Source organism: Gambusia affinis, linkage group LG14 (assembly GCF_019740435.1).
Source record: "Gambusia affinis linkage group LG14, SWU_Gaff_1.0, whole genome shotgun sequence".
Classification (NCBI taxonomy): Eukaryota; Metazoa; Chordata; class Actinopteri; order Cyprinodontiformes; family Poeciliidae; genus Gambusia; species Gambusia affinis.
This window is the reverse complement of record NC_057881.1, coordinates 5,254,609-5,282,581: the sequence shown is the minus strand read 5'-3', so window position 1 is coordinate 5,282,581 and position 27,973 is coordinate 5,254,609. Positions and strand designations below refer to the sequence as shown.

At 36.0% G+C, this 27,973-nt stretch overlaps 4 protein-coding genes across 8 annotated transcripts; 2 read left to right on the top strand and 2 right to left on the bottom strand.

Annotated features, from left to right (window-relative positions):
* Positions 1–241: 241 nt before the first annotated feature.
* LOC122844146 (E3 ubiquitin-protein ligase RING2-A-like) lies at positions 242–10,879 on the top strand. Of its 3 annotated transcripts, XM_044139355.1 has the most exons (8): positions 259–517; positions 1,697–1,795; positions 2,686–2,846; positions 3,084–3,308; positions 4,003–4,323; positions 4,952–5,192; positions 5,292–5,454; positions 10,812–10,879. In XM_044139355.1, the coding sequence occupies exons 2-7, from the start codon at positions 1,718–1,720 to the stop codon at positions 5,451–5,453; spliced, it is 1,188 nt and encodes a 395-aa protein (XP_043995290.1). In that variant the 5' UTR covers positions 259–517; positions 1,697–1,717; the 3' UTR covers position 5,454; positions 10,812–10,879. The 3 variants fall into 3 exon arrangements, with proteins under 3 accessions (XP_043995292.1, XP_043995289.1, XP_043995290.1); XM_044139357.1 differs by lacking the exon at positions 10,812–10,879 and having other exon boundaries at positions 242–517; positions 3,084–3,299; positions 5,292–5,654; XM_044139354.1 differs by lacking the exon at positions 10,812–10,879 and having other exon boundaries at positions 246–517; positions 5,292–5,654.
* vps52 (VPS52 subunit of GARP complex) lies at positions 5,379–21,461 on the top strand. Of its 2 annotated transcripts, none has more exons than XM_044139350.1 (20): positions 5,379–5,454; positions 10,812–10,893; positions 11,325–11,377; positions 11,973–12,048; positions 12,266–12,333; positions 12,524–12,699; positions 12,882–13,032; positions 13,346–13,446; positions 13,632–13,764; positions 13,973–14,030; positions 14,208–14,341; positions 14,752–14,907; positions 15,279–15,397; positions 15,554–15,677; positions 16,193–16,288; positions 16,506–16,613; positions 16,802–16,867; positions 17,771–17,882; positions 18,640–18,758; positions 19,814–21,461. In XM_044139350.1, exons 1-20 carry the CDS (start codon positions 5,446–5,448, stop codon positions 19,958–19,960), a joined length of 2,088 nt encoding a protein of 695 aa, XP_043995285.1. In that variant the 5' UTR covers positions 5,379–5,445; the 3' UTR covers positions 19,961–21,461. The 2 variants fall into 2 exon arrangements, with proteins under 2 accessions (XP_043995285.1, XP_043995284.1); XM_044139349.1 differs by lacking the exon at positions 5,379–5,454 and adding an exon at positions 10,148–10,398.
* Positions 6,693–10,071, bottom strand: rps18 (ribosomal protein S18). The gene is made up of 6 exons (XM_044139364.1): positions 9,970–10,071; positions 9,269–9,367; positions 9,039–9,125; positions 7,988–8,089; positions 7,773–7,864; positions 6,693–6,814 (listed from the first exon to the last, which is right to left on the bottom strand). The coding sequence occupies exons 1-6, from the start codon at positions 9,970–9,972 to the stop codon at positions 6,739–6,741; spliced, it is 459 nt and encodes a 152-aa protein (XP_043995299.1). The 5' UTR covers positions 9,973–10,071; the 3' UTR covers positions 6,693–6,738.
* On the bottom strand, positions 20,476–27,973 carry lgals17 (galectin 17). 2 transcript variants are annotated; one of them, XM_044139360.1, is made up of 7 exons: positions 27,847–27,973; positions 27,035–27,069; positions 25,596–25,961; positions 24,702–24,792; positions 23,879–24,057; positions 23,675–23,725; positions 20,476–23,385 (listed from the first exon to the last, which is right to left on the bottom strand). In XM_044139360.1, the coding sequence occupies exons 1-7, from the start codon at positions 27,870–27,872 to the stop codon at positions 23,306–23,308; spliced, it is 828 nt and encodes a 275-aa protein (XP_043995295.1). In that variant the 5' UTR covers positions 27,873–27,973; the 3' UTR covers positions 20,476–23,305. The 2 variants fall into 2 exon arrangements, with proteins under 2 accessions (XP_043995295.1, XP_043995296.1); XM_044139361.1 differs by lacking the exon at positions 27,035–27,069 and having other exon boundaries at positions 27,847–27,952.

Here is a 27,973-nt window from a genome sequence, read left to right as displayed (position 1 = left end):
ATTTTCTTAATACAAATTGTAGGAAACTTAGCCCTAAAGTACAAAGGAACCAACTGAATTATGTCAGTCAGTCCAGTTAAGTGTGTAGGTTAGGGTCTAAAAACTTATTTAAAAATCAAAGCTTGATTTTTTTTATTTATTTATTTTGTATTTTACTTATCATTTGGTTGCCATTTACAATAGAAATAAGCTTTTCGGCATTTCATTTTGCAATACATAGCTTGACCGTTGGGGGCAGTCTTGCTGGGTAAGCGCAGTACTGTGACGTAAGAAGAAGACGACGCAGAAACATAGCTACAGCTAATGCTAACTAGCCGTTGGTGTTGAGAAAAATGTTGCATTTTTGATTTGTCTGTGCTACTTATCTTCCAGACGAGGCTTAGCCGGGACACTATTTCGACTGTGTAAAGTCCCGGGCAGAAAATACGCATCAGTGTGTGTATTTAGAGGTATTTACTGAGAAGTTTGTCTAGAAGTGGTGTGTGTTGGTGTCAGCTGTCCGTCAGTTAAACGTCAGGTGAGTTTCCGATTTGATCGACCCATTTAGTTCTTTCCTTGTCTAAAAGCTGCATGAAGTGATTGATAGTGAGAGTTTTGCGTGTAACAGTCAGAAACTGGGAAGAATAAAAGTTGATATAATTGTTTACTGTTAGAAACGTATGACGTCCAAGGTTTCGTTGTTGCTGGGGTTTAATGATCTTACTGTTAAATTAGCCTGTTTGAACAGCATGAACTCTAAATGACGAATTCAAGAATTGTTTGGGGACAGTTTTTAGCGAACTATGTTGAGTTCTTTTAAGCTATTGGCAGTGTTTAACAGTGGCATTCGAGATTTTACATGATGCATAAACAGTAGAATAAATGTGCATACCAAATTATAAATTTAAGTTACATTTGTTGAAGAAAGGATGAACTAGTACTTTCTTAACAGCATCGATGCTGTTATGGTCCACAATTGTGTTAAAGTATTAAGTATTAAAAACATGTTTTTTCGTAAACTAGTTGCTCTCAAGGCATTTTGCTTTAAAACTAGGTCGCTATGAAGAAGGATCAAATCCAATTACCTGCAAAGATAATAAAAGATTAAAATAACAAAAAACGCAATTTGCATTGTGTACCCAATAATGGATCTTTTCAATAATAATATAATCAACTCTTAGGAAATGTAAAAGAGGACAATACAGCTGATGCAGCAGAAGCCAAGGTATCGAAATGTTCAAGATTTGGCTTCATAGCGAGGAGACTGCCCAGATTTCTATCTAATTTCTCTAATTCTTATCTAACAAATTTAGGCTTTTTCACATAAACTTGATGTATTCCTGAATAAAAACCCCTGAAACTTAAAAATGTCAATGTTTAAACTTCATTATACCATTGGGACATAAAAGATTAAATGCAGTAAAACTTGAAGAAAGTCAACTGTACTAACAACCAATTTTTCTTCATACTTTATTTCTAAAAAGTAAGCTTTTGTTTTAATCTCTGCACATTAGCCCTTCAGTCTTTGGTGGGCTACTAATGATGTTCTTGTTCTTGGTGATGTGAAAGATTTCCACCTGGTCTTTTTGACTAACAAATCCTATAACCACATAAAGATGTACTATGTGGTTCTTTCTGGTGTAAAAAACAAAACAAACAAAAAAAAAAACACAGTTACTAAGGATATAATGTTTTGTTTTCTCTCTTTTTAATTTAGTAATTGTGAGAAACCACAGGCATGGCAGCTCCTGTAAATGTCCAGACTCCAAGTAAGACCTGGGAGTTGAGCCTGTATGAACTACACAGGAGCCCTCAGGTAAATGGTAGCACAAAACAAAATGAAATTCATAAAGCTGTTTGTAAGTCTGATTTGACTTGACCATTGCATCAAGATTAAAGGATGAAATACGTATAGTTTCGAATGAGACGTGGATATGTTGGAGCTGACTTAACAGGGTTAAAACTCCATAGTTCAAAGGGTGTATTACAGAGAGAGAGAGAGAGATTAATGCCTCAACTATGTTTTGCTGAACAAAGGCTGCCTGTGTTAAAAAAGGCTCCAGGTCTGCCTGTATGACATCAAAGACATCATCAAGTCTGTTATGATGACTGACTGAGTTCATAACTTCCCATGTAGCAATCTCTGAATGTAAAACCTGTTCACTAATCATTTTTCTTATGTGTGATGAAAAAGCCAATGTAGAGAAGATTTGTCACCTCTAAAGTCAGTTTGAATACATTTAAACACCGATCATAAGTTCGATTGATTACCTTAATATATCAAATTGGCAGACAATGTTTGAATTTATTGTCTATATTTGCTGTGAAGTTTTGTTACTTTTCCTTGTTTTCTTTTAATTATTTTTGTTTTTTGTATTCTCTCAACTCAAATGCTCAACAACTCCAAATATGTAAGATATCTTACATATTTGGAGCGAATATTGGGTTTATCCGAACTGATCGTAAAGACACTGGCTAGATCATTTTAACCAAATATAAACAAAAAATTATGAAATGTTCCAAATCAGACTGCTTCTGATAGCATCTGAATTTGACTTTTAGAGGAAATTGATTGAATTTACTCAAACCAGGTCCAAAGAAATCAACTGGACTACAAGTTGGACTAATTTCCCCCATATGGTTTTTTCTTGATTGTTACGATGTAAAGCAACAGAGTAAAGCAGAATTTTGTTGGTGTGTACACAGGAGGCCATCGTGGATGGGACTGAAGTGGCTGTGTCTCCTCGCTCGCTGCACAGTGAGCTGATGTGTCCCATCTGCTTGGACATGCTGAAGAACACAATGACCACCAAAGAGTGTCTGCACCGCTTTTGTTCCGACTGTATTGTCACTGCACTGCGATCTGGGTAAGAACAACTGCCATTAGACGTTAGTTAAGTAATGCAGGGTGGAAACTTTGCAATATGTGGAGGTACAGTATGTAAATATCTAACTGGGATATTATCAGCTCATCTGATTTTGAGAATTAACAGGACAACTTTAGTATATCTTTGAATGGAAGTGTGTCATATATACACAGGTGCAAAACAAGTATAACTAATTACTTCATTGTTTTAAAAAAACTTATCTTTATGACACCTCAGGAACAAAGAGTGCCCAACCTGCAGGAAGAAACTGGTCTCCCGACGTTCACTGCGCAGAGATTCAAACTTTGACGCGCTTATTTCAAAGATCTACCCGAGTCGTGACGAGTACGAGGCCCATCAGCGCACCGTCCTGGAGAGGCTCAACAGGCTGCACAACAAGGAGGCGCTGAGTTCCAGCATCGAGGAGGGGCTCCGCCAGCAGGCCCGCTACAGGTCCGAGAGGTGGGGGAAGAAAGGGAGGTCGTCAGGGGGGCACATGGCGAATTATTTTTTATTTTTTTTGTCCCCTCCTAGATGAAAATGTTTTTAGTATCACCAGACAGTTTATTCTACAGTCTCTTGTTTTCATTAAATCTTCACTCATTCTGTCCAATTATAATGTTTTAAAGAGAAACTGCCAGTTGAATTTGTATTCTTTGATTGGGTTCATATTTATTATTATTATTTTTTTTTATTCAGAATAATTATAGGCATCATGTATTTTATTCTGGTATTCATTGCTGAAAATATATTTTTTAAATATATATGTGAAGGTTGAATATATACTAATATATTCAGCCTTCACATCAGCCTTCTGCTGCCCCCTGGTGTTAATGCTTCGAGACAGCAAGTGGCTCAATTTCCATCCAAAACATAGGTGTGAGTGTGTGTGTGATTGGTTGTTTGTCCTGTCTGTTTTCTGTGTTGCCCTGCGACAGACTGGCGACCTGTCAAGGGTGAACCCCGCCTCTCGTCCAGAACGTAGCTGGAGAGGCACCAGCAACCTCCCGACCCTGTTAGGGACAAAGGGTGAACAGAAAATGGATGGGTGGATGGGTGTTCAGTGCTGTTGTGTTGCGATAGCAGGGAATCATTATGAGGACAAACATCTTTGTCTTAAACAACACTAACTTTAAAATTTTGTCAATGTTTACAGGAATCACCGTGTGAAGAAGCCTACTCAAGAGAGCGACAACACCACTTTCAGCGGTGGTGAGGACAACGGTGACTCCCGCTCACACCTGTCCCATGACTCTGCCCCTTCAAACACGCCGCACCCCAGGGGACAAACTCCCCCAGAGGCTGGACCAAGCCGCAAGCGGCAGCGTGCCTCAGATGACGGCTCAGGCCCCGAGGCGGACAGCGGGAGCCCAACTCCTCCCCTGAGGCGCCACAAGGAGGGGCCGGCTTCGGAGATCGAGTTGGTGTTCAGGCCACACCCCCAGCTGGTCCACGGCAACGACTACAACCAGACCAGGTAAGATAAGAACATTTCATGTAGCATCCAAAGAGCACAGTGTGTGTTACCACAAATAGGCCTTTCACAATGACAAATTTTGCTGGACGATAAATTGTCCCACACGTTATTGCAATAAACGATAATATTGTTGTTTTGAGACCATTTTCAAGTTATATAGTGGTTATGGCATAATAAAACATAAGCCCATCCTCAAAGATCAATTAACTTTTATCTAAATACATTAAAAAATTATCCTTCAAAGAAAGTGCTAATTGAGACCAAAGCACCACACTGAAGAATTTATCCAAATTTTGGTAGAAACAGAAAGAAAAAAACCCCCAATAAATTATGCAAATGGAAATGATTAAGATCATTTTATCTTATCATGCAATGCCAGACCTGGCTATGGATACATGCTTGTTAGAAGTGATATCCAACAATTCTAATTTTAATTGCATGTTAATGTTTTCTTTTGCCCCTTTCAGTTTTGCGATAAACATTTTCTTTTCTACAAAATTCTGAAGAATATCAATTTATGACCAGCTTAATTGTTTGGCACTTTTACAGTAAACATTCTTCAAATATACTGCTGTTAATAGCAATAAATAGTAATAGCAATACAACTGATCTTTCCCTCTTTTAACAGATATGTGAAGACAACAGCCAACGCCACTGTGGACCATCTGTCAAAGTACCTCGCTCTGCGCATCGCTCTCGAGGAACGACGGACTGATGGACCGACGGAGAACAGAGGAAAAGAGGAGGGAGGAGCAGAGGGAGAAGGTGAAACTGGAGCAGCGTCAAGGAGTGGAGAAGGGACAACTCTGAGCAACATCAGTGAGAAACAATACACCATCTACATAACAACAAGGGGAGGGCAGTTTTCAGTGAGTAACAAACCCAATTCCTGTCTCATCTTTATGATAAAATGTTTGTTTATGCATAAAGAAAATTTTGCGAGCCAGTCTCCTATTTTTTCCCTTCAGACTCTCAATGGTTCTCTGACACTAGAATTGGTCAACGAGAAATACTGGAAGGTCCGAAAGCCGCTGGAGCTTTATTACGCTCCCACCAAGGAGCAGCAGCAGCCTCAAGCAGCGCAGCAGCATCAGCCGCAGCAGAAATCCCCCCCACCGCAGGATGGATGAGGTCATAGCCCCGTTCTCTGTTAACTCCTATGAAAACACCAGTTTTGTTTGCAATCTAGCATTAATTTTGGTTTATTCTTTGATTTCTTTTGCATACTTTTCATTTGAAACATTTGACAGCTGACCTGATTTGAAATTGATCATAAACAGAAAACATGATGCAATCTGCAGCATTAAAAAAAAAACAATTTATAAAATTCACTTTGGTCAGCAGATTTTTTTTCTCCTTCATAAGTCACCATTTTGTCATTCCTTATTTTTTGATAAAAGTTTTGTTGACTAATGTATTTCTCCAAAAATCTTTGGTGTATCATGTACCATTCTTTGTTTTGGTTATTTTACAATCATAGGAATCTTTAATTCCAACTATTTTATGGTTCCTTTACTTGTTCTCAACATGTTGGTGCTTTTGATTTACTGTCATGATGGGCATTTGATAAGGCATAGGCCATCCCAAATAGCTTCAGAAATTTTGATAAGTCAATGTTTTTCCTCTCCTGCTTAAGCTCTTTGTCTTGCAATCCTGATGAAGGGTAATTTATATAATGCTACTTTTAATAGACTATATGACTGAAGGTCCTACCAGCTCTTCATCCTTATAAAACAGCTGTCATGTCATTACATGTTGTACTATTGTGGCAGTAATGACTAATTCACAGCTGTAACTTTTCAACATTGAGTGAACAAACTTTTGCAGCAACAGCTCTGAATATTAACATATATTGGGAGTGGGAATATTGTACATTTTGAAGCTTTTCTTTAATATAGATATGTGGATTTATCCAACTGTATTTAGAATGCTCAAGTCTTAATTTGTCCTGAATAATTTTGCTGTAATATAACTGAAAATTGGCAGAATGATTTATTGCTGTTTTACAGTCTCTTATTTTAACAATTTTTCAGATATTTCTATATTTTAACTCTTTTCACCCCTTTGATTTGCTTTAGTTAAAACCAGTGTTTCTACACTTGCTTAAAAAACAAAAAAAGCCATACATGGGCCTTCTTTATGAAGGCTGAACACTTGTTTAACAATTTCAACTCTGCTTATCGTTTCTTTGCACTTTGTGAATTTCCTGCAGCCATAGTTTACCTACTTTCAGGATACAATGGGTAAATTAAATGCAATATTATTCCTGTTACAAAAGTCACTCTCTTTCTGAACAATTGAGAATAAACTATTTAAACCAATTTCAGGATCAGTATTTGAATCAAAAACAAACAAAAAGGACAGGTAAATTTTGTGAAGTGTGGTGTTTTATTGAAACAAAGGAAAGCAGGGAGTTTACTTCTTCTTGGACACACCGACAGTGCGACCACGACGGCCGGTGGTCTTGGTGTGCTGACCGCGCACGCGGAGACTGTAGATAGAGAAAAAAGATGCAGAAAAAGTTAAAACTAATTCATTTTAGTTCATCTATGGAAACAAACTAAAGCAACAAGGATAGTTTTTTTTTTCCTTTGCAAATATTTTTCAAAAGCACTGTAATTTCACAACAATACTTCAAAAGTTGAAATATATGTACAGAAAAATATACTGTGGAATGGGGATATTCATCAACTACTAAACTAATAAAGTTTATGCAGTAAATACAATGCACCTTCCAATAGGAAATGCAAAGCTACACTGCCATGTGTTACATATGCCATTTGTTGTATGAAAAGAGATATCTTTTCCACTGTTATATACACATGCTTGCCTTTCACACAGGGACCAATTTGCATTGGGACACTTGCACAATATGCAACAGAAAAACTTCACTTTTAAAGAGAAGGACAATACTTTAGAAGTCTAATCAGATTAACGTCATAGCAAAACTAAATTTAATGGCTTTTTAAATAAATTTTATTCAGTAAAACATAGACAGGGATGAGGAGAGAGAATGGCCTGAGACCAGGAATCTAACCCTGGACAACCACATCATAGACAACATCTCCACATGGTGCATGCGCTCTTTAAAAAATTAGCCACTGAGCGCAAGCCTGCTCTTCTTTTAAGCCAATTTATTTAGTTAATGTAGTGCAAAGTGTTCAGTATAGAAACCAAAATCATTCAATAGGAATTCAAGTGTCCCCAGGACAGGCTCTCTCTGCGCCACTCATCTGTTCACCTTTCTGTATTTCAACAATCTTGAGCTGAACCAGTCTGCCACATTCTGTTTAGGGCCTCAACACTGAGTTGCAATATTGTTCTCAATCTTAGCTTAATCCCAGTATTACGAATGAATCGACTAAAAATTGCAAGATTGGTGTGAGAAAAGAGCAGCTCCTGGTGAAGATGTTGATGTTTGTTCTTGGACAAACACTCTTAATTCTTACCCCCAGAAGTGTCTGAGACCACGATGAGCCCTGATCTTCTTCAGTCTCTCCAAATCTTCTCTCAGCTTGTTGTCCAAACCGTTGGCGAGGACCTAGAGATGCACATAAAAGTGATCCGTGATTAATTGAGGAAACATTTGAAAAAACTTTACAACATTTCAGGCTATAGTGTCTCACTGGGTCCAAAATGATTCATAATACTGTTTACCACTTACTTGGCTGTATTTGCCATCCTTGACGTCCTTTTGCCTGTTAAGGAACCAGTCTGGGATTTTGTACTGACGAGGGTTCTGCATGATAGTCACTACCCGCTCAACCTATAAAAAAAAATAATAATAATAATAATAATATATGTATATGTACACACACACACATACATACATACATAAATAACATCATTAGTGCTAATAGTTGGCAGCAAATAAGAGATAGCTTGAATTCTACCAGAAAAAGATCAGCCTATTTACCTAGATGTAATTTTATTTATTTTTAATCATGAATCTGCTGTGGGTCAAATGTTTATTTTACCAACACATTGGCTTCAATGTTTGTTTAGATACAGTCTTTCAATACCCAACAAGTGTTCAGGCAAGTGAACCAAAGATATTTAGCTTTTAAACTATTTTTATTATTTTGAGGAATATACGCTAGTAACTCTGAATAGATTGTTTCAAAAGCTAATTATGATTTAAGATAAAACCTAATGTTTTAAAAACAGATTATGAACCACAAGACCCATAATGTTCACTTTTTATTCCTTTATAACCACAGATAAGGTGCTACTTATGTGAAGAGGATTGTCTCATCATCTAAAAGGCTGAGATATTTAATATTTTGACTATCTTTTACTGGAAGAGCAAAGATCAATGGCAACCACATTTCAACCTTATTGAAGCTTCTGTTCATTAAGCAGGTTGTGATTATGCTGTCTAAAGAACCTCCATACGGCATCTATGGGGAGGTTTGGACTGAGTAGATTTGAGAAAATTAATTCAAATAACCAACTATTAAAATGCGTACACAATAACGGCAAAGCAGGAACAAATACATGGTCGACACCAAAACTTCCAAAACACAAAATGGAAAACAAAAAACATTTACTGTGGACATTGGTAGGGCAACTACATCTTTACAGCAAATTTGATCTATATACATTTAAGTTTTCAAGATAACAATCATTCTTATTTAATTTAGTAATCTGTTCGAAAAAAGATTTCTAGCCAGACTTGGAACTAATAATTTTCAGTTTTTAGCAGCTATGCTTACCTCCTCCTCAGTGAGCTCTCCAGCCCTCTTGTTGAGGTCAATGTCAGCTTTCCTTAGGACGACATGAGCGTAGCGTCTGCCTACACCCTTAAATCAGACAAACAGTAACTTAGTATTACTCTTATGTAAACAATCAGAAAAGACCAAGTGCAGCAAGCTCAAATGTAGCACAAAGTTTAATAAATAAAACGGGTCAAATATTTTAAAAAGATAAATTTTTTCAAATATACCTTGATGGCCGTAATAGCGAAGGCGATCTTCCTCCTACCATCAATGTTCGTGTTGAGAACACGAAGAATGTGCTGGAACTTCTCAGGGATGACCAAAGACTGAAATCATAATCGTAACAGGAAAAACATCACTAAAAGAAAAGAGATGATCAGAGGCTGAATCCTAGCAACAGGGCTACTTTAAGACCACAGCATTGCAAAATACAAGATACAATTAGTTGATAGATGTTTAACTTGTTCAATCAAACTAAATGCAAAAACGTAAACCTTAATGCAAACAACAGGTTTCCATTTGTAGTGCTCTTGTTAATGCTAACAAACTAGTTAGCTCAGCAATTGAAGCCCCGAGCAAAACTGTATGGGTGATATAAATGATTGGACCTCAAAAGTAGCAATATAACGCAAGTTATCACTGCTTTAACTAGCACGTGAAACGTGTTTTAGCGAAATTAACAATTAAAATTGTAGGTATTAAATCCACTGGCGCTTCTTAGCTTGTGACTCCTCAGAGCTAACCAGCGTTTAAAAGATAGGGTACCATATTTCAAATATAATGTCTCATATTTCAACGATTTCAAGTTATTTCATCACCACAACATGCATAGTACCTAATGGGGACGAATAAACCACAGATAAAGTAGATATAAGCTTGATGATTGCAGATTTTAAAACCATACTAGATCGGTCGAAAACCAACTTACCATCTTGGAAGCAGGTTCCGCGCAAAGAGGAAGACGTTATTATCTCGCGAGACTTTGGCTGAGTTTTTGACAGGAAATTGATCCTCCGTTTTTTGTGGGTCCGATGAGATTCTACACATCTTAAAGCCAATTTACGTAAACATAAATTATATAGATGTTACAGTTATTTTATCTGTATAAAAATAATTTCATCATCCTAAAGCCATATACCTTACTAGGTTTATAAAAATGTTAAATGCTTTTTCATGGCTGATACCTGGAAGCGGAACGTTACTTTGGTTGCATTTGTGTTTTTGTTTTCCTTTCTATCGTCTACGTTAGCATAAAGTCGCCGCAATGGCTGAGGCAGTACCTGCTGGTCTTATTGAAGCCGACGTAAACATAACTGGAAACCAAACACAAATCGCCATGGCGTATCTACAGGACGAGGTGACCATTTATTTTGTTGACTCGATAGCCTTTTTTGAAGGAACACAGTTAAATATTAAGAATAGCTTTGGATAATAGCACCTGCTAGCATTTTCCTAACAGGCTTCAAACTGTCTAGTCAAACTGTGGAGCACCTAGTTTGATGATAAAACCAAGGTATTAAATACTAACTGTTGATCAGTTGTTGACCAACAACTTGGCTAATTACCATGTTGATTGCAAACAACGAAAACCTAATTAGAGCAGACAATTGAGGGTGTTGTAAGTCAGATGAGATTTTCACTGTGATAAACATTTGGTTGTATCTGCTATACTTTGAATACCTCGCACTGCACAAGTACTTGTTTCACTAAATGAGATGAAATCCTTAGAGATTTTTTTTCTGAAATAGCTATATCTTTATTTTTTCCTAGAAAACTGAGGGAGACATCGCTAACCTTAACTTGGGAGAACTGGACCTGACCACTGATGAGTTCATCTTGGACGAAGTGGACAGTAAGACTCCGGTTCATTACTATATTGCTCCAGTCTTTTTTTAGTTCACAAGGGCCTAAGATTTGTTATTGTATGTTCATATTTAAGCATCTTTTCATTCTGAAATAAGTTCACAGTCCCAAAATGAACTACTTTTGCTCATGCATAGGTCATACGTAATTGTAAACATATTATCTCATCACTAAACATTTGCAACTTGGTCTTTGCTATCTTAAGTTCTGTTTCATTCTTCTTCCTTGCTAACAGAAACTGTATTCGGTTTTATCTGAACTCTTAAAGTCTCTCATTGGCATGTTTTCAAATTTTAGTTGTTGTACACTTATTTAAAAATTTTCAGTCAAGTTCAGAGAAGGAGTTCTTGTCTTGGAAAATCTTTGTGATGCCAGATTTCTACAAGATTTTTTAAAATTATTATATCTGTCCTCCTGCAGCTCATATTCAGGCAAACTTGGAAGATGATCTTGTGAAAGAAGCTCTTAAAACGGTAAAAGCATCATAACACATTTGTATCAAATATACAACTTAAATGTCTAAACATTTAACCTGGCTATTAATCCTCCTCATTTCTCCACTGTAGAGATTTAAATGGCCAAAGGATAACACCTATTTCTGTTACTGTGACAATTACTTCTTTATTTTTTCTGAATTTTATATTTTGAATAAAGTGTACACTGAAGAAAGAAGGCATTCATTATTGTGTCTCAGTAACTTTCACTTTGCTGTTGCATTACCTGGTCCAGTATGTATTCTTTTTCACAAACCAGAAGCACAAGATATTTGGTGTAACTACACTGTTTTTTTGTAATTTCAACAGGCCTCTATGCAGTATATTATTGTACACAAATGTAATTTGTTTTAATCCAAACTGCTAAATGAACATGTTCTCAAATGTCCTGAATCATCTCAGATTGCTCATCAGCCAGAATGCACCAGGTCTGAAAAACCCTCTAGAAATGAAGCAGTTACTTTTAACATGCTCTCTTTTACAATGTAACTCTGAGGTGAACATCTTTTTACACGAAGCCAATAATAACCATGTTTTCTAATAGTTCAGTTCTTCTCTTTGTGTCTGTTTTTAGGGTGTTGACCTACGTCAGTACTCCAAGCAGGTGGAGGCGGAGCTGCAGAGGATCGAACAGGCCTCCATCAAAGATTGTATCCTTTACATTTTAGAACTTACTGGCCCTCACGTTGTATCAATGTCACCTACGTTGAAGTGAGATATAGGCTATGACTAAATCCGAGAGTTTATGTTAAATGGACAATTAATAAACTAACATTTCATTGAATTGTTTACTGAACTCTTGTGATACTTGGAATTATTTTACTTTTTCAACAATGCAAAATTCCATCCTGAGCACATTTATGTTAGACATTAAGGAAAGTCAAAACATTGCTCTTCTGCACAACCAGATCACTGCGTGTGACTCCATACTGGAGGTGAGACCATACTTAAACACAGTTTATTTATATAGCACTTATCCACAGTACATCTAATAGAAAATTTTCCATTTCCACATTTTTCTTAGTGTGTAACTATTTTATGCAACTAGAAAAAGATTAGTTAAAACATTTTTCCAGTTCTTGAGTTACAGATTTTTAATAGGTTGCTTTTTCTTTTCTTCCTCAGCGAATGGAGGGTATGCTGAGTGGCTTTCAGAGCGACCTTTCCTCCATCAGCAGTGAGATCCAGACCCTGCAGCAGCAGTCTGTCAGTATGAACGTCCGATTGAAGAACAGGCAGGCCGTACGCAGCCACCTCAGCCAGCTGGTGGACGAGCTAGTGGTGCCCGGAGTCATGATCTCGTAAGTTTAAGACAGAATAATTTCAATCATATTGAGCATACAGACAACAATTCGTAAAGCCTTAATTAATTTTCATGTTGCTTCATGACAAAATTAGAATAAGAAAAATAGGGATGTTGTATTAAAAATGAGCGACTAAAAAACTACTACGAGCGGTTTGACATTGTCCTCTGTCATTGCAGCACCATCCTAGAAAGTCCAGTGACGGAGCAGGAATTTCTTGAGCAGCTCCATGAGCTCAACACAAAGATCAACTTTGCCAAAGAGCTGAGCTTCAGAGAAACTCTGGCCTGCTCCGACATCCAGGACATTGTTGATCGCCTCAAACTCAAGGTAAACCCCAGAGAGAGAGTGGAAATGTATTTTGTGTTTTGTTACCCCTTGCGTCACAGCAGGAAATTCAGTTCTTTTATGTTCATGTTGTTTGCTTTTCAGTCATTGCTTTAAATGTACTCTTGCTGGATAAGGAAACACTTGTTTCAGGGTGAAGTAATATATGCACATAACTTTTTAACTCATTTGTCAAATGTTCAAAGGAACCGTTTGAACCCAGTATGAATTTAGTTGCATTTGTATAAGTTGAACTCCTCCAGGATTCTTTTACAATGTTTTTCATAGTGAGTAAACTGAACTTTCTCCCCCTTAGGCGGTCTCAAAGATCAGAGAGTTTATTCTTCAGAAGATCTACTCCTTCAGGAAACCAATGACAAATTATCAGATCCCACAAAATACTCTCCTGAAGTACAGGTTTGTACTTTTCTACTTTATGGTGGCTTTTGAAATGGGTCATCCCAAATTTACATAAAAATTAAACCATCAAAGCAGCTAAAATGACTAAAAGGAACAAAAGACCACATCCTTTTTCAATTGTTTTCATATTCTAAAATGAGTAAAAATTACTTATGGTTGTCCTTGTGACTGTCCTGCTGTAGATTTTTCTATCAGTTTCTTTTGGCTAATGAAAGAACCGTTGCCAAGGAGATCAGAGATGAGTATGTGGACACTATGAGCAAGATTTACTACAGTTACTTCAAGTCCTACAGTGGCCGGCTGCTCAAAGTGCAGGTCAGTGGTTCCATTAAGAAAAATCACAAGCGTGTGATGTGACCTCCATAAGTTCATCTCTGCTTCATTACATTTTTTATTTGGTCCACCACTCGTCCCAGACTGTCAGGATGTGGGAAAGCACTAAGCTCTTGTCCTTTTACTGCTCCTCGTTTTATTTAAAGGGTTTTATTTTATATTAGAATTTTTTTTTTCTGCTCTGTTTCAGTATGAGGAGGTAGCAGACAAAGATGACCTGATGGGAGTGGAAGATACAGCTAAGAAAGATATCCTTCAATTTCTGTCTTTATCCATGGTTGTGTTTGCTCATAAAAAAATTAAACATTGAAATTACATTAGAAGAAAATAAAACATACTTTCTCTTAGATAATTAGTCTGTTAGACACAGGACAGCATTGATGTACCAATGCCCAGTTTAAACGATCCTTGACTTTGAGCTGCAGGTTTTTTCTCCAAACCATCTTTAAAGAGCAGGAACACCATTTTCACATTGGGCCAGAGGGGGGCGATATTGAGTCCAGCAGAGCTGGAGGGTCCCATCCTGGTTCCACATACAGCTCAGAGAGGGGACAGCAGGGTGAGCACACATTTAAAATTACAATCTAAATTAAAAACAAAAACTAATTTTATTCAAACTGTGAAAATACTCCTTGTATTATATACAAGGTAACACTGGCTGCATTATATATGGTAAACGATCAATAATACTGTGATAGGAGTCACAATATGCATTGTTTGTACATTCAAATAAATTGTTCTCGTACAAATATAAAATTTTTCATTTTTCTCAAAGGATTAACTTACTATAATTATATCCTTATTTTGTAACATAAACTCAGAAAGAAATATTCTTAAATATTGCCATAAAAGTCAATATTTAAGCAGGGGTAGGAAATGGTGTTTGTAATCACCCTAGCTGCCCTAGCATAATTTCTGCTTAGGGTTAAGAAACATTGTACTGTAATCTGTTAATTGTCTGTTCCCCAGTATCCGTACGAGACGTTGTTCCGCAGCCAGCACTATGCCCTGCTGGACAACGGCTGCAGAGAATACCTCTTCTTGTGTGACTTTTTCATGGTGACTGGAAACTCGGCCCTCGACCTTTTCAACTGCATCATGGGAAAAACTCTCAGCATGTTCCTGGTATGGACATGTGTTTTATCTCCAGTTGTATAGTTGTATGGGTATCATCCTAATATAGAGTGCACACACTTTTGTTTTATATTTTACCCAATGCATCTGTTGGTGTTTTTGTTTTCGTATGTAAGCCTAATTCGCCAAAATGGAAAACTTATCTTAATAACGCATGAACAGGATGTTCAACTTTATTATCTGATTTATAAATCTGTAATTTTAGCTTTTTTAAATTTATTTAATTTTTTTTATCTTGTGTTTATTTAATAGTTCTCATTTACAATTCCAACCTGGGCAAGCGGCTATTTATTTACTGCACTTTGCCTAATACACTACACACCTAAAACTTTAGTGATCTTGTTCTCTGTGTCTGTCTGCAGAAGAGCATGTCCACCTACGTGTCAGACTGCTACGACAGCATCGCTATCTTTCTCTGCATCCATATCATCCTCAGATTCAGAGCCATCACAGCCAAGAGGACCATTCCTGCTCTTGACAAGTCAGTTTCACATTGAAATTAAAAATACGTCATATGGATTTATGTTTTTACTTTCATTGGAGTCATTCTTACAAAAACAACTGGGGGGATGCACATGTGATTGTATTATTCTTTGTATTTCTAGAATCACCTGAAGAAGTTGTGATTGTTTCTCAGGTACTGGGACGCCGTGTTGGAGCTGCTGTGGCCGAGGTTTGAACTCATTCTGGAGATGAATATCCAGAGCATCAGAAACACAGACCCTCAGAAACTGGGAGTGCTGGACACCAGACCACACTACGTATGTGTTCACACACAAAGACCACGGCTCCTGGCCTCAATCATAGTGAAGCCGTTCCATCGGTTATGGTTCCAGCTTTATAATTACATTTTATGAGATGTGTGATTTGCTATAAAGAAAGTTATGTAGGTGTATTGCAGTAAAATTTAATGTAGTCAACATTTTATTCATTTCTGTAATTATATTCTAAAAGTGAAATCCATATGTTCCATAAAATCACAGTGTTTAGTACCGTCTAGTTTTTATGACTTACAGTTAACGGAAATCCACAAGTTTCTGTTTGTATGCAAGTAAGAGCAAAAAGAATTAAAAACCTGGATTTTTATAGAAAAACTTTATTATTTCCATATTAATGCATATAAATTGTTGGAATGACAAAGGTTCTTTAGCAAGGTTCTTGCTAAAGACCTGGTTGTTCAGACTACTTTATCCAAACATATTAATGGAAAGTTGAGTGGAAGGAAAAGTATATCAAAAAATGTTTTGTGGTGAGAGTTTATGTTTTCTAATTTCAGATCACTCGGCGATATGCAGAATTCTCCTCCGCCATTGTGAGCATCAATCAAACATTTCCTAATGAGAGGACCATTGCTCTGCTGGGCCAGCTGCAGGTAACACACACGCATGCATTCACACAATATTTATTGTATGATCATCTGTGTGAGAAAAATTACTCAGAATTTCAAATTACAAAGAAATATTGGTCAGTTTGAAATTTCTCAGTTGTGGTTGTTTAGCAGGTTTTTGCAATGGAGTCAAACAACAACAACAACAAAAAACCGTTAATTACATGTATGACATAATCTTAACGTTTATTTTTCTTTGCAGGTTGAGGTTGAAAACTTTGTGCTGAAGATGGCGGCAGAATTTCCCTCCAGGAGAGATCAGCTGATCTTCCTCATCAACAACTACGACATGTTGCTCGGTGTCCTGATGGTGAGGATTACTCCGTACACTGTTAATGATTTGCAGGGCACAAAAGGTTCTGTTTTATTTTTTCATCTCTGCAGGTTTTTAATCTAACACAAATCTTTTCTTTTGTGCTAGAATATTTTTAGTATTTATTTTCGTTTTCACTTGTCAATTCTGATTAGGTTGTTGTTGTTGTTTTCTAATCTGTCCAGGAGAGGGCAGCAGATGACAGTAAAGAGGTGGAAAGTTTTCAACAGTTGCTCCTTGCTAGAACACAGGTAAAATCTGGTTATTTTTATTTCACATTAAATTAACACGTATAACTAAACTTCTGATTATTAACAATTATGATTTAAAGAATCCATGAAAAATATTTTAACAGGTGGGTATTTAGTTACACTCTTGTTTAATAAATTAGTTTTGCATATTTAAGGCATCTAATTTATATTTAATTTTATAGTCATTTATAACAATCTAAAAAAAATTTTTTAACATGCATCCTCTGCTGGTAGAAAAGTTGTTAGTCTGTTTAAGAAGAGTCACATCATTGGTTTGCATCAAGCAGAGGAAAACTCTAAAGAGATGGTAGTAGCTATTAAAGTGGGATAAGAAAAAGTTATTATTAAACGTTGAAGGAATGTTAGGGACTATTCATCATCTGTACCCTTAAAATGAACAGAAATAGTTTTTATGTCAACACCAATTTATGCTTTTCCACAGAGTAAATTATTGGAAATAATAAAATAATTTTAAAAAAGCAATGAAACAAGCACGTGAAACAGTAATTGACTTTTTGGTTCAATTTCACTTGCCACTCCCAGACATTTCAAACAAAGACATTGCTTAAATACAACACGAAGCAGGCAAAAAAAAAAGTCCTTTTAAAAAAGAGGGTTTAGCCTTTTCTTTAAAGGCTAAAAACATCCTTTAAGAAAGGCTGTTTTTTAAAAGTTTGTCTTTTGTAGCTTTAAAAAAAGACTAAAATCCCTTTGTATCTAAAGGGGGTTTCCACAGATGAGGATGACAATATGTGTGGGAGCAGGAAGTGGATGAAGAGACCATCCTGCAATGAGGATGATAAAGACAGCACATAAAAGCTTGTTTTATGCATTTAATATTTCACTTCAAGCAACTGAGCTTTAAATATTCCTCCCTGTTTTTCCTCCATCCCCACCTCGCAGGAGTTTATCGAGGAGATTCTGTCTCCTCCCTTTGGGGGGATGATTGCCTTCGTGAAGGAGGCTGAAGCACTGATGGAGAAAGGGCAGCTAGATCGACTGAAGAATGAAGAAGGTGAGAGAAATGCTTCAGCTGTAGAAATGACTGTATGCGAAGGGCTGGAGATGGAACAGAACAGAGCTGCTAGCCACACCCAGAACAGTTTGTTAAGGTTTCATGATAAAGGGAAACTATGCATTTCTCCTAAAACTAAACCGTGCCATTTTAAATGTTGAAGGGTTTTAGTGGTTATTTTAGTTTTTAGAAACTTTAAATGCCTTACACAAATTTCATATCATTTCTGGTCGTCAACCGTTAACATATGTAGGTTATGTAACTATAATACAAACAGGGCTTACTTGGGTTATTGCTTATTTTGGTTGTTCCTTGTTTTGAATACCTTCTCATGAGGGATTGTCAAAGATCACTCCGTCCTGGTCTCATGCTCTTCTTCACTCTAAAGATGATTGGGATCCACCTACCTGTTTGTTTCATTTCAGCCTTCAGTTTTGTTTTACTGAGCAATGTGGCACTTCCTCCTTATCTTTCCACTGTCCTTGCAGTTTTGTTTCTCATCTGTCCAAATGTGTAGAAATGGCAAGGTCAGCTTTCCACATCTTTATGTTTTGTCTTTTCAACCACATCATTTCCCCCGACAACCACAGTCTCATCGTGTTTCTGCCACATATGAAGCCAGACAGGAAACTGGCCTAAGTTCAGCATAAAGCAGATAATGCAAGGAAACCTAAACATACTGCCTGTTTCTTCCTCAGAAGACAAATAGAGAAAGAATAAAATGTTTGCAGTGCATAACAGAGGTGTTTGTGTGCAGCTCGGATCACTCAGCTGGTTCGAGGGTTTTCCAGCACCTGGAAGCAGTCGGTGGAGTCAATGAGTCAAGATGTCATGAGGTCCTTCACTAACTTTAAAAATGGAACCAGCATCATACAGGTGAGCAACTAAACAAGTATTTTATCCAAACAAGCACCAGTGTCTGATTCCTGTAGTGCTGAATGTTCAGCATGATCAGCCGTGTTCACAAAAAAAAATGATATACTAAATGCCAAAATGTATAACATTTCCAGATGACTGTAGGTGAAAATAATTAGAATCAGCATGAATAGGATGCTGTTCAAAAACAGTGGAGAATCTGCATTTAAACCCCAAAACAAAAAAGGAAACAAAAACATGCTTGATAAGTGTCACAATGAAACAAGTCATGTACTGACATAGACTGAAATGCCACTCAGAAAACAAAAAGCTATTGGAGCCATTAAAAAAAAATCCATTAAATGTTTGCAAGTGCACTCATGGAGTAAGAATTAAAATTTTGGAGTCAAATGAAACTAAAATTAAAATGTTTGTCATACTGACCATTTCATTTGGAGGAAGTGCAGTTTTGAAACATGGTGTAACACTTTCATTTATGTGGGTGTTTTGCTGTAGGAGGGTCTGGTGCACTGTACAAAATTTCATCCTGAGAAAACAAATCATGTAGAATTTATGCAAGTTTGTCAACAAAGTCACTCATTTGAAATTGCCATCACAAAACTCAGATCTCAGTTTTACAGAAAATCTTTTGGCAAGGTGATTTGGGTGTCAGACAGCAAGAATAAAACAGTTGTTTGTCTTTTGAATTACACCATATAAATTTCAGTGGTACAAGTACATCATCTGTATAAAGAAAATTATTTAAGTGTAGTTCTTTCTTGTTAAACAAACAAACAAACTTACTAAGAAGAAAGAAAATGTTTTTACAATATCTTGCATTTCTCTAAACCTCTGGACTGACAGACCCTGCTTATTCCAAAATATCCTAAATTTGTTTCAATTTAATGAATATCAAAGAACAAAGTCTGTTTGTTATTTCCACTCCAGATCCACTTCAAGTAGACAAATAGGAAAGCAATGTTGAAGCGCCTACCATCTTTATGTAGGAGGAAAGGAGCGCTGCACAGTCATTTTGCACATTGTTACAGACTCTTGTTCTTTATCCTGCCCTACAGGGCGCTCTGACTCAACTCATCCAATACTACCACGGCTTTCATAAGGTTCTGAACCAGCCGACATTCCGCAGCCTGGCCGTCCGCTCTGAGCTCATCAACCTCCACCATCTGATGGTCGAGGTGAAGAAGCACAAACCCAACTTTTAACGAGTGGGAGGGTCGCTAAAACACTGAGCTGCAACCTGGAAATGATGACCCCTCTAAGCTCACTTCGTCATTCCTTTTTCAGACTCATTGAAGTCTGAAAGTTCTCAGTCTTTCTTTTTTCCACATGTGAAACAAGTTGCAACACAGATAACAGAGGAGGACGTTTCATCTCCACGTTCATCATTGAACTTTTGCATATATTCCTCTGAAGAAACTGCAAAACACACATTTTGTACCTGTGAACTTGGAAAATTAAAAACTTTCATTTAACTTTGGTGTAAACGTTGCTGATATTAACATAAACTACCAATATTTGACCATTCAGCCAGTTGCTAAATCTGTGCATTTAAATTATCTTCCAAATTTAGATTACAGAGGAATTAAATGTTACTGTATTTTTCACACTATTCATTAAAACAGTTGAACAAAATATTCGGGTGCAATTATGAAACACTGGAAGGACATTTACTGTGACAGCAAATGGACATTTGTGTGGCTGAAACGATGGATGTATGGTGGATGTATATGGAGGAAGGTGTATGGTTTTCTCTGGAAAAAGCCCACAATCTTTCTCCCCTAACATGGAAGAAACACTTGCATTTGTTTGTGATTTATAACACTGCACTGGGTAGAGAAAAGCCCTGACCCTTAAGCAATGTGCTTTTTTTTCTTCATGTCAGCAAATCCTATTGTTATAGGTTTGAACTTAAAAGTCAAGGAGCATCTCTTATCTTTGTTTAGAACAATCAATCTTTGGATTTTATCTCCTAAATGCATTAATATTTGGAAAAACTCAACTGTTTTTATCAACACGTCTATAAGTCCCAGCCTGCTCCCATTCCATACTTGTCATAACATATTTAATATTTTGATGAATTATTGTCAGAAACTGATCAACTCTCATGTGATTTAACCATGTAATATTTTCTGAAGATTTGACATTCTGACCTATTTTAATTAACATGATTCTGATCCCTCCTTAAGCCAGTCATCTATTATGAATTTATTAGGGACCCTGACCGAACCAAAATATCTAAAATTCAAAATAATATATTATCAAACCACATATTCCTATGACTGTGAGCCGATCACTTTTTATTGATTTATTTTATTTTTTTGTCAAAGTGGATATGAAACATCTGAAAAGTAGGTGAAAGTGACTTGATTTAAAAAGATAATAAGTACCATAATAAGAAACAGCAAAAATATACAAAAACACAAATGGAGAAAGAATCCCAGTAACCATTTACTAAACCTGATTTGTTCACAAAGAGAAAGGCAATAACTCATGTATACATGTATTGTATTCAGTGTGAATACAATACATGTATTCATGATAAAGGGAAACTGCATTTCTCCTAAAACTAAATGTTTGTCTTTGTATGTCTTTGTTTCTTTGTCCTTTGTGTTAAATCTATTCCTGTGAACGTGTGTATTAAGCCATTCCCATGTAACCAAACATTCTGAATGAGTTAAAAATGAATAAAAAGCAAAAAACTTTTTTTTTATTTATTTCTTTATTTCAGATTTAAATTAAATAATAAATACATTATTTTTTACAGATATGAGATCATACATGTCAATTTCTAATTAGCTATATTTGCTTTAAAAGTTTTAAAGTTTTCTACAAATACAGTCAAGAAAGTTTTGAATAAGCTTTGTTTATAATTTTTAACAATTTTATTTTATTTTTTTATAAAATCACAAATTGGTACAACTTAAAACAATTACTGAAAATGTGAACATTTTGAAGTCATAGTTTTAGTGAATTATTTTATTGGTCTCTTAAGCTCTGTTAGAGAGGTTTTAGACAACAAAATTTCACTGTGAAATATCTGATTGTTAGATGGAGAGGTCTGAATTTTGGAAGTGACATTTTGTTAAAAAGGTACAAGCACTTCTTGTCTCTTGAAGTTTTTTTTAATTGTTATTGATACAGATCAGTCATCACAGAGGCTGAAGCTAACCACTTGTTCGAGAGGCACCCAGATCAAAATGGACTTCTACTGCATTAAAAAAAAAATCTCTATTCTGAAAAAGGTGTTAATACTTTATTGAAATGCTATTTTCTGAACCTTTATACCATTATTGTGCTTACAAGGGAGCTAAAGATTTTTTTACAATGGAGATGTTGGAAGGAGGCAGTGCATCACCAATGATCTTTATAAGTGAAATATGCTGAGAACAGAAACTATGAACATTTCACTTCAAGTCAGAAAGAAAGCAATGTACAGAACCCCTTGAAAGACATTGAAGGAAAACATAAAAATAAACTTTCTCATGCGCACCAGATATTATTTGTTGTGCACAAGAAAGTATCTGGTTGCACAAGATGCTATCTGATGGGCAAGAGATACTATCTGGTATGTACAAGAAAGTATGTGGTGCACACAAGATAGTATCTGGTGCGTACGAGAAAGTTTATTTCTTCCTTCAGTGTCCCTTAGGGTTTCTGTAGCAAAAGAGACCCTATTTCTTTCTTTATTAAGAAATAATAAAAAAGAAGGATATAACTTTTTACACCCCAATATTTTTTGTCAATTTCTCTATCACACCACACACACTTCCTGTTCTCAAAATGTTTTACAAAGAATATTGACGATGCACTGCCAGCTTCCATTTCCTATGTTACTTAGCTTTTTTGTAAAGAACCATTCGGCATGTTGATGAAATAGTGTTCACATGAACTACTGACCTTTCTGGGATTTGTTTTAAGGCCATAGAGGTCCCCTCTGTTCTTGGCCTCTCTCAGAATAATCAGTATCTTCAGCCTCTCTGTCCAGCCAAGTTGTGTTTTTGCTAAATTAACTGTTTATTACCTTGTAACAAAACCATAATTCAAAACTAACAACCATTTTTTTATAAACTAGAAAACTAGTAAGGTTTCTCATGTTGATTACTCTGAATTTTGAATTAATAATAAAGAGTTGGTATTTAACAAAAAGGAGGGAAAAGACCAAAACACCCTAGATTAAATATGTAGATTAAATGTATAAAAAGAATTATGACCATTTATGCCACCCATAAATATAAAAGCAAGATCTCTGCTATGTAATTTTGAAGCAGTGGTTCACAAAACGTTGTAACTGGAACCAAACATTTTTAATAGCTCAAATAATAATTTGCAAATATGAGAAACAGAATATATAAAAAAGAACAATGTTTCTGCTGCTAGACAGATGAAAGAAATGGACCAGACTGTTTAATAAAAGTGTTTCAGAATTAGTCAAGCGTAGGATTGCAATGCTTGTTGTTACTTCTCCTTACAAATCTTCTCTGTCTGCTGGTCATAGAGTGCTAAATTCTGTAGATATTGTTGATAGTTACACAGCAGAAAAATATGTCTCAGTGAAGATGAATGATTTGGTAAAACGAGAGCAGAACAGACAAGAGAAGAGGTGAACTGCTGCTTGTAGCTGCAGCATCTGAAAAGACAGAACAGATGTTGTTATTTTAGGTCAAAGTGCTTCCTTTAGGAATCACTTATATGTGTGTGTGTGTGTGTGTGTGATGTGTTTGTATGAGTAACATATATATTGGGATTTGACAATGAGACATAAAAACTAATAAATAGACTTAACCCCTCTGGTTTGCTATCATGCTTTTTGAAAATAGACATTTTTACTTCTGCTGCATGAAAATGATTGTTGCTCGGAAACAAAACCAAGACTCTCAGTTGGTTGTTCTGAAAGTGCAAAGGTCACATATTCTCACCTATCAGAATTTGTTCCTGCTTTGCTTGGATTCTCGATGACATGTATTTTTCTGAAAGCAGAAATACTGAAAATGATTATGATGCAGATGATGATTGATATTAAACTAGAAAAAATGTACATTTACATAGGTGAGTAATAAATATGATCAATTTTAACTTTAAAACCTAAATTTCACATTGTTCACAGGAAGCTGTGCTCTCACCCTTTATGTACAGCTGTATGGTGCTGACAGAGAGGTCGTTTTCATCCAAAACTTTGTATATTCCTTCATCAGAGTATTGAAGATTCTTTATCGTTAATTGTTCAAGCTGATGATGTTTTTCCATGCGTTCATTGTTTTCATCCCCTCTCTTCCACAAGTTCACCCACTCTGAACTGTTCCTGTACAACATGAGAAAAAATGAAAACAAGATGAGCTTAATTGTGGAAATTGTTTTCTGGAGGCTGAAAGTGCTGGGAAAACCAAACAATAAGCTTCACTCTGCTTTGGTTTTAACTCCAAAATCCTAACGCTGTTGCACTGTGTGAGTATTTATAATAATCAAGCATGTTTTAATAGCAACAGGTTTGCTTACTAAGCAACCAAAATATTGTGGAAACACAAACAAAACCTCAGTGAGTGACCTGCAGCTGGATAGAGAAATTTGAGCGACTTTGTAAATCTGTGATTTGAAGTACCCATGTTATGTGTGAAAATTAAATTATCACACTGTCTGCCATGGAGAAAGACAGTTAAACAAAAAAACAACCTGGAGATCCACCAAACAGGTTTTCCTATTATGATCTTCAATTAACTTCCTGACCCCAATGAATAAATTACAAGAATATTTCCCTTTATTTCCCATCAAAACAAATGGTGCTAATCTTTATTTTTTATAACATTCAAAATGAGTGCATTAAAGTATATAGCAGTCTTAGTTGATCCCTTTATAAACCAAAACTAGTGGAAGTTCTTACTTTATTTATCCTGCTGATCACTGACCTGAGCCGATCTAAGAGTTTTCTTTAAATGATTTTTAACTAACCTGCTCTGAAAGACCACTGCAAATGAGTGAGGGGTGTACAGCTTCAAAACCAGGTCGTCCCCTGGGTAAAGACTCTTCTGGGATTTGTGGTCTGAAAGTGACAAACACAAAATACAAAGAAAATACATTAGCATTCACAGCAACTAGACCAAGAGAGATCATACTATGTATTAAAAGAGAAGGACGAAAACATCGCCAGTAATAAAAAAAAAAAAAATCTATTTTAATCTGCTTTATAGAAATGTATTTTTTTTAAATGAAATACCAGAGAATTGCTATGTTAAAGGAAGAAGTGATGTTAGAAATAGAATACATAGAAATTCTATTTCTAACATCACTTTAACATCAACCTTCCAGAACTCTCAGGTCTTCTGGTTCTGGTCTGCTCTGCAGAACCAGAACCAGAACCAAACGAGGAGAAGCAGCAGTCAGCTTCTACGCACCACAAATTTGGAACAAACTTCCAGAAAACTGTAAAATAGCTGAAACACTGACTTCCTTTAAATCTCAACTAAAAACCCACTTTTTTAGAGTTGTATTTGAAACGTAATCAATTACAAATTTAATGATGGAACCTGACATAATGTTGTGTTTTGATTGTTGATTTTATGTTGCATTGTGTTTTTGTGTCTGATATGATGTAAAGCACTTTGAAATGCCTTGCTGCTGAAATGTGCTATACAAATAAAATTTGATTGATTGATTGACCACTTAGAATAGTGATTTTAGAAATAGAACATCTATTTCTAACCTCACTAGAAATATCTAGTTTGTACTTTTATGTCTAAAAGAAGCTTGAATATAATATTCTAATATGGAGAAAAACTAAATGTTTGGATGGTGAGATTGCATTGTTAAATAAAAACAAAGCATCCCTTCTAGTCCCATACTAACCTGTCACAGACAATTTGACACTCTGAATGAAAACTTTGGTCTTTTGGGACCTCACGCCATCCACCACTAGGAAGCTCTCATATCTCCCAGTGTCTCCTATCTGAACGTCCTTTATTATCAGGGAACAATCCCCGGAGTTGAGTTTCTCCAGAGGCACCTCCACCCGGCCCTCGTACTCCGCCCCCTGCCACCTGTCTTCTCCAAGTTGTTCAAACACGGTGTGTGGCGGAGTCATCCACTGGATGTGGCAGCCGGACGCTGCCATTTCTTTCTGGGAGTCCTTCCAGCTGCAGGGGAGGACCACCTGGTTCCCCACCATGGTCATGACAGGCACTGGGTTAGCAGTGGAGGGCAGAGCTGAAGAATCTGAAGACAAGGAGAAATTTCCAGAAGGTGTTTTCTTACTTACATTTTATTAACTGATAAGGACATTCAAAGCAGATAACCTAAATGTGTTACAATTTTATGTTTGATTTCCACACTCAAAGATCCAGACTACTCATTCGTGAAATTTTCAAGAAATGCATAAGTTCAATAAATATATATATATATATATTTGCCTCTTGTGGTTGAATGATAATAAAAATTAGATTTTTTATTTTTTATTTGACAAAGTGTAGAATATTTTCTCAAAATTGTATCAATTTATTCCAGATATATCACAGTGGAAAATAAACCACAATATAAAGAGGATAACAGTTGGGAAACGGTGGCACAGTTGGTAGCACTGAGCTGCAAAAAGGTCCAAATTTCGAAACCCAGCCAGGGGTCTTTATGTAAGAAGTTAGTATGTTCTCCTTGTGCATGCATGGGATCTCTCACTCCAGCTTCCTCCCACGTTCTAAAGATGTGACAGTGAGATTAACTAATTTCTTGAAAATTGTCAGAAGGTACTCTGTGTGTCTGTGTTGTCCTGTGATAGACTGGCGACCTTTCCAGGATGTGCCCTGAAGTCTCTGAAGTAATTGCACCAGCTGAAGACAGGCACCAAAGTTCAAGTAAAATAAACAAAATAAAAAATAATTGTTAAAAATATTGAAAACAATTGGAATATTTTACAGATATTAAAGTTGTAACTCATACTAAAGATATGGACAGGTAGTTTGTTTGTAGTTTGCTCTATGTTGTGTGTTCAAAACACCAATTTCTTTTAACTTATCTACACTGTGTGTAAAACACAAAATTGGCTTTGTAAATCCTACCCTGTTTGTATAAGCAAGCGTAGAGAGAGTTGAGAGGTTTCAATAGCTTATAATATTTATAAAGTCCCTGATCCCTGATGTTTTTGTTGTTGTCAGGTCTTAACTAACATTTCTGGGAATCTATTGCTGCTGTCACCTAACCCTGACGAGCTCCAGATAACTGGTAATGTTGAAATCTGTTTAAGAAAAAACAACAAAAAATCATGTAATTCAGCCATATCCAAGGCAAGTACTCACCAACTAAATTTCCAGTAAGTAGAAATATGAAACACCTAAAACCCACACAAACAAATAAAAAAATAACACAAGAAGATATCATTTTTCAGTTCATCAAGTATTGTACTGTCTTGTATATTCAAAATTACGAAAAAAAAAATAAACTAAATGAAAAGCACTACGCAGACTGTATTTCAATACAATCTATGGTAAATTGTCCTAATCTAAGTCTAGAATAAATACTATTAAAAAAATTTTGTAATTATTTAGTCTTTTTTTCAACAGGAGATATGAAAAGTTAATTTTAAATAATAGAATTTTGTATGGATTCATGAAAGTATTATAATACAGATTAAACATTTGTTGTGAAGTGTCCATATCTTATATTGTTATTGATGTTGTTGTTGTTGTTATCTATGATTGAAATCTCCATTAACCACTGTAATTACTGAGAGCCAAACCGAAGAAATGAAACTGGTAGTAAGTACACACTCATGAAATAAGCATGTATGTTTTTAGGTTTCACAGTTCCTGCTTCCTGGAAAACGAAACTTAAAAGCGCCCTCTCTCGGAGGAACTTTAACGTGATGCAGAATGTTGTGGCTGGTGTTTATGTTTTTCCCTGTACCCTGCAGATAAATTTATGCTCTATTTCATGGAAGAAAAATGCATATTTTTTACAGTTTAAGATAAAATCAATCAATAAATAAATAAATAAATAAATAAGTGGTTAAGATTGGAAAACATCATATTTTTTTATGGTATACGCATTATAATGTAAATACCATTACATTAAAATATAAAATTAGCAATAAATAAAATGCATGTCTTACCAGAGTCGCATCTGGAGAATTGTCATTGTGTTTACTTTGTGGAAATTTAGGTGATTCTCCACTTCTGCACTCCTCTGATGCTGGCAAAGTGTGAGAGTGTCTCTCAGCTGATATCCAGTTTAGAAGC